This window comes from Sycon ciliatum, chromosome 5 (genome assembly GCF_964019385.1).
Source record: "Sycon ciliatum chromosome 5, ocSycCili1.1, whole genome shotgun sequence".
NCBI classification, from domain to species: Eukaryota; Metazoa; Porifera; class Calcarea; order Leucosolenida; family Sycettidae; genus Sycon; species Sycon ciliatum.
The window spans coordinates 9,854,883-9,872,140 of record NC_088647.1 but is presented as its reverse complement, the minus strand read 5'-3'; the positions used below and the strand labels follow the sequence as shown (position 1 = coordinate 9,872,140).

The following is a 17,258-nucleotide window of genomic DNA, read 5'->3' as shown; positions in this document are numbered from 1 at the left end:
CGCCGCGCCGGCCTGCGCTTGCGTGACAGACACCATGCATGGACACCAGCATTCAGTAAAACCAAAAGTTAGTTACGTGTCGCCGCTCGTACATGTACATCCGGTATCCCTTTGTTGATGCTCTGGGCCATGTGCCAGACTTCCAGCCGAGTCAGTCCCAGAACAAGCTCGCGTGATCCATCATGTATGATCTGAGCTGAGTGTATCCAGCTCAGCGCCAGCATGCAGTGCACGTGACGTGAACACACCGCAGTTTCACCAGGACATCAACTGATCAAGGAAGCCCAACCGCACACACATGCCACATGTACACGCAACGCACCTCATAAACTGCACGTCCGTGTACATGACATTGTACTGTATACATTGTACTACTATCGATGGTGTAGATCTACATGTACGTTGATACCAGTCACATAGTCATTGATGATCTAGTCAAGTCTAGTGCACATCGCGATCGACGCGAAGTCAGTGATGTGAAGACTGAAGCCGCTTGAACTTTACGGTGAAGCCTGAAGGTCGTAGTCCAGGTACAGTATCGGGGAAGAGAGGTGACCGGTGCGCACCGTTTACATGGTTTAGCCGTCCACGATGCGCTCCCCTAAACGTACTTGGCTAAGCTAAAGCCAACGCTTCGTGATCAGCACTTGGGTTCCTTGTGCATTCAGCACTTTTCTGACCGCGTGTGGAGCGGAATCGAAGTAGAACGAAGGGAGAGGGACAGTAGACAGAAGTGTGAACTAGTCAGCATTCGTTAGCACATTCTCAGAGCGCTTTCTGGTGGAGTAGAGGAGAAAAACGGTACGGGTGGAGGAAATGCGTCCTTCGAGAACGTCAGCAGCAGCTAATGACAAGCTATCGTTGCTACTGGGGACATGCTCGCTACTCGCTATTTTGCTATGTTGCTTGACGTTGGTTAGCGGGCAGCCTGGAGGCGAAGGTAAGATGCAATGCACTTGGAAATAAGTTGGAAACTGTGTAGTCAAAATTTGAAACTATTTTATGGGTTGTGAGATGTTGATCGATATCGTGTGCCGAATACAATTATCATGTAAGTCTGTTGCTGACGCTGTATGATATCATTCATTCTTGCTGAGATTCCCCGTGGTGTGTGTGTGTCCTTCAAGTACTTGTTGTGGGTAGCACACACTGCGAACAGTCATGTGCAGCCGTTGTGGTAGCTGCCACTAGCTGTGAGTGTTTCATGGCGAAGCGGCGGAATAGTAGTCATCCGTTTCCGTATCGCATTCGAGTGTATACATGTAGTAGCTGTCGTTTCCTCTCCATGTCCGTTTCAGGTTGCAGTGCAAAGGTGCTCTGAACTGTTTAGTCCTCCTGTACTGGAGGTGTAGTCCTCTCCTGTGCTAAACTAAAGCTGCCTCTTCTTGTCGTCCGTTGACAGCTATTTGAACATGTAGATCTACATCTACTACCCTCTAGTGCTCTACCTCGCCATGGGGTGTAAATCTAGAATGTAGGCCTCTCCCCAACACGTCCTCTAGCCTTTAGGCTTTATCGCTGCATGGTGATTGGTGGCCCGAGTTCTGTGTGTGTCTCTGTCACGATGGTCAGTCACTCTTCATCATGTCTCTGGTCGGAGAAGAAGGACTTAGGTAAAACGGCTCAACGGCTCAACGAGCCATATCGTGTGAAGTGTGGATCTGATTGTACTTCTAAGGCGCTGGCACTTGTACACGGTGGCTAGTAGATGGTGCGTATCAACCCGTTCCCCAAGTAAAGCAGTTTCTCTGCGATCCTGTAGGCTGTATAACTATAAGGCCGTTTGGTGCCACAAATTCAAAAGAGTAAGAGATGAAACGGTCATGGGTGAGTATTTCTTCGAACACCCTTCTCAGGCCGTCCATCGGTTTGCTTCGTTGAAGAACTAACGACAACGCATAGCTCCCGTCATCGGTGTGCCGTCGGCGCGTCGCATGTGCACTCATACCATGACACCGATACCTTGTCGGTTGTAGAAGTGCTGAGAGTGAGAGTAAGCGCAGTTTGCGGTGGGCCATAAAACGACGCCCTGCGCATGCTGTAGAACTACTGACTCTGTGCGGGTTGCTGAGACGGTCATGCCATGCAGCGCAGATATACAATAGTCAATACTGCCACTGCCAGTTTCTGTGTTTTGGACTTCCTTGCAACATTGCCATAATTTTTGTAAATAATTTTAGCATCAGTGCCATCTATATCTGCGAGTTCATGTTTTGAAGTCCTGATCCCTCTTTGATTCTTTAGTAGCTGCGATGCTTTCCAAGTAAGTATGTAGTTTCACTTTATTGGAAGATTCTGTGACCTAGTCCGCCCGCTACGCTCAACTAACCGGACGGACGAGGTGGCAATGACTGTCAAGGGTGACACTTGGCCAGATATCATGTGTGCGAAACGACTCGAACTCGTCACGCAATGATGCAGATTCTAACAATGACTTATGTACTGCGTTCCTGAACAAGACAAGTAACTTAGTTCTGGACAACCACACAATGACTTCTACTTGAAAACGTCACCTCGAGCGCCTTGGCCCTTGTACTACTGACTCAGCCAATAGATCCCAACCTCCCTATAATTTCCGGCCTGTTCTGTGCAGTGCTGTACATAGCCAACGTCGGAAACCACCTCGGCTTTTGTTGGGAATGTGTCACCCAGACCAGACAACCTGAGCACATCATGTCTTCTTTGAAAAGTTTCTTTTCCAGAAGTAACCCGAGCAGTCCTTTCCAATGCCACATTAGTGTACCACAGTACTTCGAAGTACAGGGAAGTGCAAGGCACTTTGTTGTGTTTGTTTGTTGTAAAACTAAGTAAAACACTTGTAATTATTGGGAGTTAGTTAGTTGCCACGTGACCATGTAAGCAAGCAGTGGGCTATTTTACCTGGAGTGCTTCAGTAAAAGCACTGTTAGTGGTACTACTAGCTCACAATGCCCTCTGATTGTAGATCATGCTACCCCCTGGTGAGCTCCTGCTGTGTACATGGTGTAAGCCCTGATCTAATCCACCATGCAATGATGCATACAGAATACACAGGGTCCTGACTCGTACTCCTGAACTGACTGTTGAAGGCCCATAATAACTAATATCCATGTCCATGATGAACTAGTGACTCATTAGTCATTACCGGTCACTACACGTACACTGTCAGTAGGATCAGTCAAGTACGATGGATGTACTGGTAGTGTTATGTAGTATACTGTAGTATAGTAGTGGAGAGTGGACTGGCATGGCACAGTCACACAGTGTGTACTACTACTAGTAATCAATGAAATGATGCCTGAAGTCAAGAAATGAAAATTGTTTCTTCTTGCTCTTTCTTGTACACGTATATTGTACGTGACCTGCCATGATGTGGTGGTGTAACTGGAAGGTGTAACACGTGTTGACGTCATAACATGTTGTTGTGTTACTGTGTTACTGTCACAAGACGTTGTACATGTAACATGATGTACTGGTACATGGTGGTATGTACATCATGTAATACTACAGTCTACCATACTACAGTCTACAGTACTACACCTGGCTGGATGTAGACAAGGTCATGTAAATGATTGTGTAGCTATAAAGCAAGCAAGCTAGCTGGACTCTGAGTCATGTGCTACAGGAACACTGTCAGTGTGCTAGATAGCCTGCTGTAGACAGTGTAGTGTTAGGTGGTTTTGGTTCCTGACTCCTTACTCCATAGTGTCTTTTAGTGAATCATGGCACATGTCATGTGCCAGTTCACGTAGCCTGGCCATGTGCTAGTCAGTGAGCCTACTTAAAAGACTAGCGCAACTGGGGAGTGCTTAGTGAATCAGAAAGAAAGAGCCACTGCAGTACACAGTACTACACTCCCCAGTGTTCTACTTCAAATAAAGAAACTTGAAATCATGTTCACCTGCAGCAGCAAAGAGAGAAAGGGAGATGAACATGATTGTACTACTGTATTTCCTACATTGAAAAAGGAAGTCATTCACCCCTGAAGTTACTGCTTCTAGTGTACATCTATGGCTATACTGAAAGTATAATATTATAATATTCGCGAAAGTGGGTGCTAAAATTGAAAAGGCTAAAACACTACACTGCCACTGGGATATTCCAAGTCCTATTCATGATCCAGGCTGTTGAACCTGGGTAGGTGTTCTTGGGTATTGCAGTTTGCACAGCTGTGGCCGTGTGTAAGCTGTATGTGGCAAGCAAGTGGTAAGTGGCCACTAGCTTTTTAGTGGTGGCAATTGAGAGGGGAGTGAACACTATCCATGCCAAGTCACTCAGGCTAGTTAGAATCCAGTCAAGAATCAGTGCCGCCAAAGTAGGACTGGCTAGTACATGTTTGATGAACTATCAATGTGGGACAGACTGAACAGTGGCAGACAGCATGGACTATGAATGTGTGGACAATATCCGTGTGCTAAACACAGGATAAAAAAAATAATGATCTAATCCCGCTGTGACCTGCATTATTCTCTCCGGTCCCCCCCCCCCCCTCTCCCCGGTCCCTCCCCTTTGTGTAGTGAATACACGTGACTGCTCCTGTTTGGCTCTTTTTCTATGGTATTTTCTTTACCTGTGTTGGCTATGCATGCAGCTTTGCATCATCCATGGTGGTCTTGACAACATTTCGCCGGAATGTGTGTGACACTATGCTTGTGGCGTCCTTTGTTCTTTTTTGCAATTTGTATGATAGGCCGTCAAATAGTGTCTACGCAATGTGCTGAATGCATCATTGATAATTGTGCTGGTGAAGGTGCACAGCAACAGTGCTCAGAGTTTGATGATGGCTCTGGGCAGACACCGGACCAGCCGGATCCTCCTAGTCCTGAGCTGCGAACGGGTAAGTGCAGGATCCAGATGTGCGCGCAAAGTCGAACGTGCAAGCACGCACGCACACACACACACACACACACACACACACGCACACGCACACGCACATATAAACACACACACACACACACACACACACACACACACACACTGGCGTGTATGTGCACGCACATTAGTAGCTATCGATGTTGTCGCAACTGAAGAAGACTCTTAGCAGTGCCTTGCCCTGCTGGTCTTGAAAAGGTTCCAGGCTTTTGTCCTTGGCGAGGTTACCGTAGACAGTCACTGACCTGAGTTAGTACCCACTGTCCTAACTGTCCTAACTGTCCTAACTGTCCTAACTGTCCTAACTGTCCTAGTGGGGAACGTACCTTTTTGCCTGGACTCTGGGAATCACCTGAACCACCAACATACTGTTACCAAGGGGAGGGGTACAAAACCCACCCACCAAGGGGAGGGGTACTAAACCCATACACCAAGGGGAGGGGTACTAAACCCATACACCAAGAGGAGGGGTACCAAACCCATACACCAAGGGGAGGGGTACTAAACCCATACACCAAGGGGAGGGGTACTAAACCCATACACCAAGGGGAGGGGTACTAAACCCATACACCGAGAGGAGGGGTACAAAACCCATACCTGAAGTTTGTAGCACCGCTTTGAGTATTGATATTGCACAACAGGAACGATGGGGCACCATTCAGAGTGTTGGGTGGGCCAGTTTGGGTCCCTTGAGTGCATTCAGGGGGGGGGGGGGTCATGGTACTACTTGGCAAGTGATTAATATTGGGCTGGGTGAGGTATGCCTGGAGGATACAGAGGGTGCAATCATGTACTTGCCAATTAGCAGGCAGGTAAGAGTTGAGGGAGTGATGCATAGCCTGGGTAGCCTGGGTAGCCTGGGCAGCCTGGGCAGCCTGGGTAAGTAAGTTACAAGTGGTCTTAGTGTTTCATTCATTCACTTCTTAGTGACCAGTAGTGTGCCGGTTTTTAATGCAATGGTGCCACTTAATTGACAAAATTGGAGAATTGCACTTTGGTCTCTTCTTACCCACTTCTTACAGAGTAGAGAGACCGAAGTTATGCTAATCAATACTGCACAGGGTAGGTGCAGCACCGATAACCCCATCCCAGAGCCATTATAATAATCTATTGCTATAGCTACAGAACAACAAGGACAATCACGGCTTGTTTGCAAAGTTTTATGCTCTCGCAATCATCAGGCAACATGGAGATGGGGTGCCCACCATGCTGGTATATATGCCAGGTTATTGCTATAGGCTATAATTGGATTACGTTGTGCACGTGATAGCACCATTACCAAGGCTAGTTTTAAGGTGGATGCAGGATTGCTCTCGTACAATGGGGTCATGGAAAAATCATGGATCCGCCCTTGTAGTAGTGACTACTACAGGGGCGGATCCATGATTTTTCCATGGGGGTTCAATTTTGTTACCACCCTACTGGCGCCTACATGTACAATCATGTACATGTAGATCTACATCGTACTATTGTATTGCATCCAGTAGGACTTCTGGACTTGCATCTGGACTTGCCCATGCCAGCTGCTATACAAATGTAACGTCAGTAACTCTATTTTCCATTTTCAACACTGTGCTGCTAAAACATTATTGAAGACACGCGGCACAAGGACAAATTTTCAATGTCTTTGCCGCAGAATAGCTGATTGGTACTTTCTTCAGCAGCTCGTCTATAATAATTGTCCGTCATATTGAACTCCGTGCCGCCCAATGTTGTCACCACTAGAGAAGGTTCCATCAGGCAGGCTTCCTGCATCTTCCGTATCTTAGTCATTGTCCCCAGTTCAGAGAAAATGTTATTATTGGATGATGGGGCGTCGAAGGTGATTTTTAAAGTTTCGCTCTTTGTTTTACCTTCGACACTAGTGCCGCTACACTTTTCTTTGGAGTGTCACCATTATTCAAGGGCAGCTGGTCTTGAGCCTGCCTCAGAGTCTTTTAGATGCTTGGACGAACTCTAAGACAGCTCAAAAAGCACAAGCCGCGACGGCACTGCACCATTCAGAAACTAACTGTTAGTATTTGAAACTTGCTTTCGAAGTTTCCGCAGCAGCTCAACAAGTGTACCTCTTTCTCCGAAGCGAACACGTACCGATAGGTCTATGTAGCTGTATATTCAGTGCGGATCTACTTTACTTTGTATATCTACGATTCGTACAAGACAACAACAATGACAGGTCACGTAGATCTATCAAGCTGCATAGCTAGCGGACCACTCCAGCCTGGGCCAACTGGGCCATAGCATGGGGCACGCACGTCGCATGGGCATGGGTTAGTGGTCACACCTGAACTATGGTCGGAAAAATCAGGGGGGTTCATTCGACCCCCCCCCCCCCCCCCAATCCGCCCCTGCTACTAGCGTAGAGTGGTCCATTTACTATCTGGCACCATTTGTGTAACGGAATATCTGCTGGAATAAAAAGAGGGCGCTGGAGGGTCTGACTTCTTGGTGAAGGGCATGGCGTTTGGGTTACTGAAACGGTCGTACAGTGTCACTAGTTTATATAAGCTGCTGGATGAACTTAAAGAGGGACGACTGTATTGTTATCCCAGGGATGATTCAATTTGTTATAATCATGACGAATGATCTGTAACTGATCTTGAGTCGGTGACAATTTTGATCATTTGAATAGTTTCTATACTTGCACAAAGCGGAATTGCCGTTGACCTATTGTATGATACCACCTAACGTTATGATCTGTCACACATGTCCCGCTGCTGTGTATATCACATTTCCAGTTCCTAGCATACCGGCCCCCAATCTATTCCTGGGTACACTAAGCATCCACTATGCTGTCTGATGATTAGTTCAATTGCTCTGAACAAAATTTTTGCCATTGTGAACTTGTGTAGTTTCTATACTGGGTAGCTATGGCAATGAATGAACGAGAGCGCGAATGTAGCTACCCAGGCCAAACGAATTATACGGGAATGCGGGAAAGTGAGGGAGAGTGCGGGAGCAAGAAGTTGTAGCGTATTCGAGAAGCGGGAACGGGAAAGGGTGCATGCAGTAATGTGTGTACGAGTGTGTGTGTACATGCATATATGGGAGAGAGGTCATGAGTGTGTGCATACATGGAATCGTGAACCTAACACTTGTGGATGTGGTATTTTGTTTGGGTGTCCCTCTGTCTCACTAGTGTCTTTCCATGGAGAGGGATTCGTTCGCCAAGACGTCAGCCATGTTGTGTCACCAGACGGCTCGTTTTCACTGTCCGTGCTGTATCGCCTCTCTGCTGCAATGGCATCTGAAGATCAGCTGCTGTTCCACATAACCGGTGCAGATGGTGCGGATTCACTGAGTTTAATTGTTAATCACGACCGGATCCGGATGCTCAAGAATGGGCAGATCCGCGACGACTCAATCTATGGCGTTCAACCAGCAAGAAACGAGTGGCACAAGGTCAGTCGTAGCGAAAAAAAAGTATGGAAAGTGCTTTAAACAAAGAAAAAAAGGAAAAAGAAACACAGCACGGGTGAGCTTGTACAGACTAGTAGAGTGGTGTGTAGTATTTCTGTGGACGTAGTACTGTGTACATGGTGGTTGTGTGCCTGTGTGGTGCTGGCGTCGTAGTGGGTTGTCGGGCGGCAGTGTTGGAATGTGTCTAACATTAGTGTGACCAATTCTAGTCGCCTAAAACCAGTTTTCAGAAACTGACCCAAACGAGTTCCCAGTTTTAATGCTTCTGAGGATGAAATTGCATAACAACATTATGTTCTTCATTTGAAATTGCTGTTGTGACTTTGGCTGCAAGTGCTGGCGTGACTCCAATGCCTCCTGCTGTATTCTGCATTACAACCGTGACCATCAGTCTGACCTGGCCAGTTCAACACGCCTGCCTGGCTGCTTGGCTTTGTCATCACCATCCTTGGCATGCCGACTCATCACCTGGAGAGCCTCATCAGCCATGCCAGGCCTGGGGTCATCATTGGTGGTCACTCGGAGGAAGATTTCTGCTAACATTTTGCTGTGTATGTGTATATGTTGCTATACACTTGTTCTAGCTGTGTCTGTTGTGCCTGCTGTGTCTTGATTTGAATTTTGTAGATTGAGTTCAGCTTTGGAGGAGGTGCTGCGTCAACATCTCGAGATGGAGTCTTCAGCATAGACAATCAGCCAGTGGATCTGGTGTATGCTGTGATCAACTTCAAGACTCTGTGGGTTGGTGGCATAGCCCAAGCAGACCAGAGTGGCCTGCAGGGACGGGAGTTCTCGAATTTCCACGGTTGCGTGCACAACCTTCAAGTCAACAATGTGAGTTGTACATTATAGTGCTATAATTCTAATACACAGTAGTTTGACTCGGGTGAAGAGCCAGAGATTAATTTATAAGAAGAAAATGGACCAAAGAGCTACAAGCTACAGTACAGTTGGTCAGTGGCGTGCAATGTTATCGCATGAGCTGATTGTGAAGTAACTGGTGGTGTTAGTGGATAATTATAGCGTAACTTGTAGCTCTTTGGTCCTCTTTTCTTCTTACACAGTAGTTTGGTGATAATACACAGTAGCTTGCTCGCTGACTGAACAGTCAGCCTTGTGAAAACGACACAAACTACAGACATAGTGGCCATTGGACTGCATACTCAGTTCAACCCCACGAAGAAGTGAAATAACAACAATTCACGAATAGCGACAGACTCAACTTGTGCTTCGAAGTGTACACGCATCTAAGCACAAACGCTTCCTTACTGCTGTCACATTCGCGGTGATAAAGGTGTCGGTTGTGAGAGCATACTGTCCATCAGTTACCTCTGGTCTGCAAAGTGTTTCAGGATTGTAGCGTTATGGAATTAGCTACTAACTAGAAGCTATAGAGCTTGCTAGTCAAGCCCTGCTCTGCCACCTGCCATTCATCTAGTGCGAAGTGATAAGCTCAGTCTGTCTATCTCCAACTATTTTCTCGCTTCTCACTGTATCTTGAAAGTTGTGAACGCTTGCCTGAGATTGCTTTCTTCTTGTGCCGTTGCATGCGCTGCACGGCCTTGTAGATGCTGTTGTGTATGGTGGGTTGAATGTGGATGTATGTGTGTACATCGTGGATGACCTGTGCAACATAGGGTAGGGAACAGGAGTGAATTGTTCTGTGTGTTGCATTGCATGTACACTGTAGGTATTGCTGCAGGATAACCGGGTGCTACAGCCGCCTATACCGGGACTGATATACCGGCAAGCGGCCAGGGGTGCCGACACGCACGCTGTACGCCACGGCTGCTACCAGAGCACCGTGTCCGGGCAGGAGCGACGACGCAGTGCGCTCAGCTTCCAGGCCAGCAATGCGTTTGCAGCTCTCAACCATTCTCTGATTGTAGAGCCCGGTGAGCTTCAAGAATATTATTTTGTACAAGTGATGTAATACACTATGCCATACACAATGTCATACACAGCATTAGACAAGGACTACTGGGACTAAGATGAGTTGTAGAATCACACTCCAGGGGCAGCAGAGCCGGTACACATGGTACAGCCGGACCAACTTTTGCGACCGCAACAAACTTGTTTGTGGTATTTTTGATACTTGCACAGTCTATCTGCTTCATGTTCTCAGTGTCATGCGCCGTCCTTCCTCTTATCTCACATGCCGTCCTTCCTCTTATCTCACATGCATGCAGCCGAGACAGCATGAGCTGCAGGCACCCGTTCGAGTACATGTACTGACTTAAGTTGGACTGGCTGGGCCAACTTGTAACACCTTCCGCCGCCCCTGCACTATAACGGATAGCGTAGTGGAATCTTCCGGTTCCAAGAAAAATGGCAATTACATTCATTGACGAACAGACTGTGTTAGCAGGGAATGTTCGTTTGTACTAAACGTTGCTGTTTCTGCTGTTCAGGCAAACAATCGATCAGCTTGCAGTTCTTGGCTCCGCACGACGGCAGTGGTATTCTTCTGTTCCAGAAGCTGGCTAATGGGAACACTGGAATTCTTGTGGACATTGTTGCGCCTGGCAATCGCGTACGACTTTGTGTGCGAGGCCCATCATCAGCTGTCCGCTGCGCAACTGAAGATGGTAAGCGTTAGTATCTTGACTGATGAAAATAGGGATAGTGTGTGTGTACGTGTGTGCACAAGAGATTACACTGATTTCGCCGCCCACACTAGTAGCAAGAATTACCTTCACTGGGGGCAGGGATAACTGCAGTTGGATCCCCGGGACAGATACCCTGATGCCGTCAATCCTTTTTCTGCACCTTGTCCTCACCCACTTACTGAGGTGTGGTGAGCCCATAAGTGGGATCATTTTCAAGTCCACCCAGAGTTTTGGGGATTTCAGGGGGTGTCGGCCGTTGGGCGGTTCAATAGCCAATTGAGTCATCTTTCCAAGATTCCTTTTGAGTCTCTCTCCCCTCTCCCGGGGAGACCCACGTGACCAGTTTTGGCAGTGAGCAACAAGTACAAGTAAAAGTACGTGTGTGCATGTGAGGTTGGGGGGGGGGGGGGGGGGGTGAGAGAGAGAGAGAGAGAGAGAGAGAGAGAGAGAGAGAGAGTGTGTGTGTGCTTGTTTGACATGTACAGCCAAACCCGTGGTTAGTAACCCCGCCATGGCAAGCAAAACTGTCTTTATGGAAAGGTGTTTCTTTCTTGGCAGACTCTAGTGTATCATGTTCAAGCCAGGTCTGGTGTAGGCCTGAGATGGCCTGACTGACTGACTGACTGACTCACTGAGGGGCACGCAGTCACTTATTGCAGTACAGTACTGTCCAGGGCTGAAGAATGACCAGGCTAGAATTTCACCAAGCACAGCATACCAATGTATACACGGTGACTAAACTGCGCGTAATACATGAAAATAAGAAGGGTCTAGGCTAGGAGGCTGACCCCCACCCCCAATTCTTCAGCGCCCGACAGTACTGTAGTTACAAACACAAGACTGCGGACAATACTGTAGTTACAAACACAAGACTGCGGACAGTACTGTAGTTACAAACACAAGACTGCGGACAATACTGTAGTTACAAACACAAGACTGCGGACAGTACTGTAGTTACAAACACAAGACTGCGGACAATACTGTAGTTACAAACACAAGACTGCGGACAGTACTGTAGTTACAAAGACTGCGGACAGTACTGTAGTTATAAACACAAGACTGCGGACAGTACTGTAGTTACAAACACAAGACTGCGGACAGTACTGTAGTTACAAACACAAGACTGCGGACAGTACTGTAGTTACAAACACAAGACTGTGGACAGTACTGTAGTTACAAACACAAGACTGCGGACAGTACTGTAGTTATAAACACAAGACTGCGGACAGTACTGTCACTACTACTGAGTGTATGCTACACTGTCTTTCAGTACGTAAAGCTGCTTGTCCTGATGGAGCAATGGTGGCCATGGGTAAATGCTTCAAAGTATGCTCTAGAACTAAGAGACGCTGTATGTTAGTAGCGAGTGTGATGCATCCACGTGTGGTCTTCTGATGGTGCTCTACTCCAGTACTCCAAGTCTCGGCAGGCTGGCGTGAGCTGAGTCTGAGCGTACAGCCAGCAGATGCACAGCACCAGTATACATCACTCCGCTTGCTGACTGGCACCACAACCAGGCTGATCTTGGAGCTGCCTGCACTCAATCTCCTCTCTCCCAGGCATCTGTACTTGGGCGGTGTTGACAGCGGTGCTCACGCCGAAGCTAAGCGGCTTTTCGAACACAGCGGGCCGCAAGTTGCAAGCCCAAACCCTAGCCCATCAAAGGCGTCATTCAATGGCGTAGTTCGTTTGGTGAAATTCGACTCTCGGCCAGTTTTCGTGACTTTCTCGGCATTGCGGAGTAATGCTGTCCGTGAAGGTTACCGATCAGAATGCAGTGAGCAGCCCTGTCCGACAACACAGTATACATGCAGTCAAGTGGAGTCTGCGGCTGTACTGCTGCGCTACAGCTGTTCATGTCCTGTCCAGAGCATGTGCTCTGCTGACAGCGCTGACAACGAAGCAACGCCAACACCAGTATCTACTGCCATGCCTAGCTGGCTCAGCATCCAGGCTGCAGCACTGCGCCTGGCGGAAGGTTCCAAGAGCATTGTATCGATGACCGCAAGCACGGCTAGTGGTTACACGCTAGACACTGGATCTCTAACTGGTCCGTATCTGCCTGCTGGTGGATCGCGCGTGTTTATGGTCATCACGAAACCACCTCAGTATGGATATTTCCAGTTGGAGACCGGGGAACGTGTCACCAATCGTGTACCACTAGCCACTGTACTTGGTGGACAACTGCACTATGTACATGATGGCTCTGAGAGCAGCTCCGATGACATGCACGTGGACTTCGTAACGGCCGAGGAGCTCCTGTTGCTGAATGCCAGTGTGCAGGTAGGACCAATGTGTGTGTGTGTGTGTGTGTGTGTGTGTGTGTTGTGTGTGTGTGTGTGTGCATGCGTGTGTGTGTGTGCATGCGTGTGTGTATTGCCACTCCATGGATCCGACGGTGCACACCTCATTCAATTCACATGCTGAGCTACAAAAGTGTCCAAACCACCCAGAGCATCATACTCTGCAACGTGTTGCATTTCTGCATCTTCTCAACTGCCATTGTGTTGTCTTTTTCTTCTTACTTACTTACTTGCATGTGTTTGTAGATTACCATCGACCCTGTTGATGATCCACCGCACTTTGTGAATGTTGGTCCACTAACACTGGCAAGCGGCTCTCGTCTTCTTGTGACCAGCAGCACCCTGTCCGCAGCAGATGATGACAATCCAGCAGAGGACATTATTTTCAATATCACCAGTGCAATGGCAACGGCGGATGTTCCTGGACATTTCAAGCACCGGCGCAACAGTGGCTCCCAGCTGATATTCAGCCAAGCGGACGTTGACAACAATTGGATTTTGTTCGTTCAGTCAGTACCAACACGACTGACAGAGTTCACCGTCAATATAACTGTCGCGAACAAGCTCCAGCAGTCCGCAGCCCCTGTTGTTGGTCAGCTAAAAGTGCTCATTGCTGAAGCGCGTATAGATCTGACAGTGCCGACCGGACATCTTGCGGTCGCGTTCAAACAAGTAACTCTGCTGTCGTCTGCCAACCTCACGCTCACCACGTCGTTTAATCATCAGAAGCCGAAACCGAAATTGCACTTTATTGTCGTGAGGCCGCCGATGCTGGGGTACTTTGCGTATCGAGGCAGCGACGACGACTGGAAGCCAGTTCAGAATTTCTCCGTGGCACACGTGGACAACGATCGCGTAGCTTACGTGCACATCAAGGAGAGCATTGAGACGCACGACAGCGCCGAGCTGGCAGTGGGTACCGGCCACTACACGCAGAACAAGACGTTCACCGTACCCATGCGTGTACACCTGCCATTCACACCCGTACAGGTAGCAGCGACCGTCGTCTTGCAGCCGGTCAACGTACGCGAGGACATGACCGTGTCGTTCTCAGCCGACAATGTGCAAATCCGCTACAATCCACCGTCGGAGAGAAACGGCAAAATGGAGTTTGTCGTGCAGAGTGTGCCGTCGGGCGGCCGCCTAATAAGCGGAGACGTGAAGCTTGTACGTGTGAATACCGTGCTGCCAGTGTCTGAAGTGGCGGGCTTCACTTTCATTCAGCTTGGTTCTCAGTCGGGGGACACTGTGCTTGGCTTCTGTGTACGTCCTATAGCGGCCACGTGGCCACTGGATCTAAAGCCACCAGCGGAGTCCTGCGGCCATGAGCTACGCATCCGGATCACTCCTGTTGACGATGAGCCAGTGGTGAGTCGTACTTATCCATCGTTGGTGTCATTAATAACCATGTGTAGAGTAAAGCCTTCATTCATCGGTGACCTGTCACTGATTTGGGAGACCACCTCTGTTTAAAGACCATGCTTCTATACACACTCCAGTCCACAGGGTTGTATCACCGGACTCCAGACCATGATATCCATACATCAACACACATGAATGTCCACGGGTATTATAGAAGTAACCAACATGGCAGAGCATGGCACTATGCCCTCCTTCAATTGGTGACCCTCCGTCAAAATGATTCCATCATAATACTATGCACGACTCGACTAAAAAATACCACGCCTCGCCGAACAGCAGAACGCACAGAATGTTGCATGTATCTAGAGCCTCCAATCCCCCAACCCAGTAGACCAATGTGCCAATGTGCTGGTACGGAGCAATAAAAATAAAGGCAATTACTTTAGCAAGCCCTATGCGTAGGAGTGATGCAAGTGCTTGTTGCAAACGCGTACTAGCCGACTCGGCATGTCGTTCACTGAGAGGTGTGTGTGTGTATGTGTGTGTGTATGTGTGTGTGTATGTGTGTGTGTATGTGTGTGTGTATGTGTGTGTGTATGTGTGCCAGCTAGTCCGGTTGGTGGGTACACTTATGCCTGATTGTGTTGGGTCTGTTGCCAACAGGCTCGGCTGCTTGAAGGTGTATTGTTGTATCTGCCACCTTTGTTGATTTCAGGTTACTTTCTATTTGAAGTATACATACCTGTTAACCATGGACTGCTTCTGGCTAGATTAACTCTTGTGTAATCAATGATACTAGTGACGCTTAGATCAGATCCACTCTGATTTAGCCACCCACACTAGTAGCAAGTATTACCTTCACTGGGGGCAGGGGTAACTGCAGTTGGATCCCAGGACGGATACCCTGATGCCGTCAATCCTTTTTCTGCACCTTGTCCTCACCCACTTACTGAGGTGTGGTGAGCCCATAAGTGGGATCATTTTCAAGTCCACCCAGAGTTTTGGGGATTTCAGGGGGTGTCGGCCGTTGGGCGGTTCAATAGCCAGTTGAGTCATCTTTCCAAGATTCCTTTGGAGTCTCTCTCCCCTCTCCCGGGGAGACCCACGTGACCAGTTTTGGCAGTGAGCAACAAGTACAAGTACAAGTACAAGTGTGTGTATGTGTGTGTATGTGTGTGTGTGTGTGTGTGTGTGTGTGTGTGTGTGTGTGTGTGTGTGTGTGTGTGTGTGTGTGTATGTGTGTGTGTATGTATGTGTGTGTGTGTGTGTATGTATGTGTGCTTGAAGGTGTAATGTTGTACCTGCCACCTTTGTTGGTTCCAGGGTTCATATACTTTCTATTTGAAGTATACATACCTGTTAACCATGGACTGCTTCTGGCTAGATTAACTCTTGTGTAATCAATGGTGCTAGTGAAGCTTTTATCAGATCCACTCTGATTTAGCCACTCACACTAGTAGCAAGTATTACCTTCACTGGGGGCAGGGGTAACTGCAGTTGGATCCCGGGACGGATACCCTGATACCGTCAATCCTTTTTCTGCACCTTGTCCTCACCCACTTACTGAGGTGTGGTGAGCCCATAAGTGGGATCATTTTCAAGTCCACCCAGCGTTTTGGGGATTTCAGGGGTGTCGGCCGTTGGGCGGTTCAATAACCAATTGAGTCATCTTTCCAAGATTCCTTTTGAGTCTCTCTCCCCTCTCCCGGGGGGGGACTCACGTGACCAGTTTTGGCAGTGAACAACAAGTACAGTATGTGTGTGTGTGTGTGTGTGTGTGTGTGTGTGTGTGTGTGTGTGTGTGTGTGTGCATGGTTTGCTGTACACGTGTACGTATGTATGTTCTGCTGATCACAGGAAGTGCGCACTGGTAGAATAGTGGTGGGTGAAGGATCACGCGCACAGCTCACCAACAAGACACTGCTGTTCCGAGATGAGGAGAGTACTCCAGCTCAGCTAACCTTCACATTTGTCGACTTGCCGAATGGCCACTTCTACAAGCTACCTCGACATAACCAGTCTGTGACCAGATTCACACAGGAGGTAATGATTCACATACCTGTTGTACAGATGTAAGAAATCCCCGGTTGGCGTGTAACTAACTAGTACATGTGGATTTGACCAATTTAGCCCATGATTCAATGGAAGGCATTGTCAGTTGAAAAGCTTTCAGGGCACGTTCCGCAGTGGAAATATCAGCAAACACAGTAGGGTTCTGTGGCAGCATCCACGGGATTCCGTACACCTGCACAACGTGCATTAGGCGTACATGTTGTGTGCTACTCCTATAGTATAATGTACTGTAGTAGGGAATAGTACAATGTAGCACAGTATAGCACAGCCACTGTGCGGTTTCATTTGCTGTGCACTTAACCCAACAGCAGTAAGGAGTAACTAGTGCACACTAGTAGTATTTGATACACTTTTAAAGTGTTGTCTGATCTTACTCAATTCTCTGGCTGTGCAGGACATCAACCGAGGTCTTGTGGGATTCCAGCACACACTGGGAAAGCTGTTGGATGGGTCGCTTCGCTTCCAGCTCAGGGATGGCTACCACGTTTCATCAACCTATGTGAGTCAGACGTGTCTACTAGTATCTCCGGTTCTCCCATCCTTAGATGACCGTATGACCTACTTGTTCTTTACCTACACAACAGAATGGTGTGCGTGTACATGTACTTGGCTTCCTGTAGCCACAGATGATGGGTAGTGA

The 17,258-nt window shown here is 48.1% G+C and overlaps 1 protein-coding gene across 1 annotated transcript in view; it reads left to right on the top strand.

The window, feature by feature from the left end:
• The first annotated feature begins 577 nt into the window (after window positions 1-577).
• The window catches only part of LOC135817531 (chondroitin sulfate proteoglycan 4-like), a 24,694-nt gene continuing 8,013 nt past the window's right edge, over window positions 578-17,258 (top strand). Inside the window, exons 1-10 of the mRNA XM_065330737.1 lie at window positions 578-940; window positions 4,670-4,816; window positions 7,991-8,253; window positions 8,899-9,105; window positions 9,962-10,166; window positions 10,683-10,859; window positions 12,292-13,163; window positions 13,430-14,551; window positions 16,403-16,588; window positions 17,013-17,117. Of these exons, the coding sequence (XP_065186809.1) occupies window positions 817-940; window positions 4,670-4,816; window positions 7,991-8,253; window positions 8,899-9,105; window positions 9,962-10,166; window positions 10,683-10,859; window positions 12,292-13,163; window positions 13,430-14,551; window positions 16,403-16,588; window positions 17,013-17,117 (3,408 nt within the window). The 5' untranslated portion in view covers window positions 578-816. The remainder of the gene's footprint in view (window positions 941-4,669; window positions 4,817-7,990; window positions 8,254-8,898; window positions 9,106-9,961; window positions 10,167-10,682; window positions 10,860-12,291; window positions 13,164-13,429; window positions 14,552-16,402; window positions 16,589-17,012; window positions 17,118-17,258) is intronic.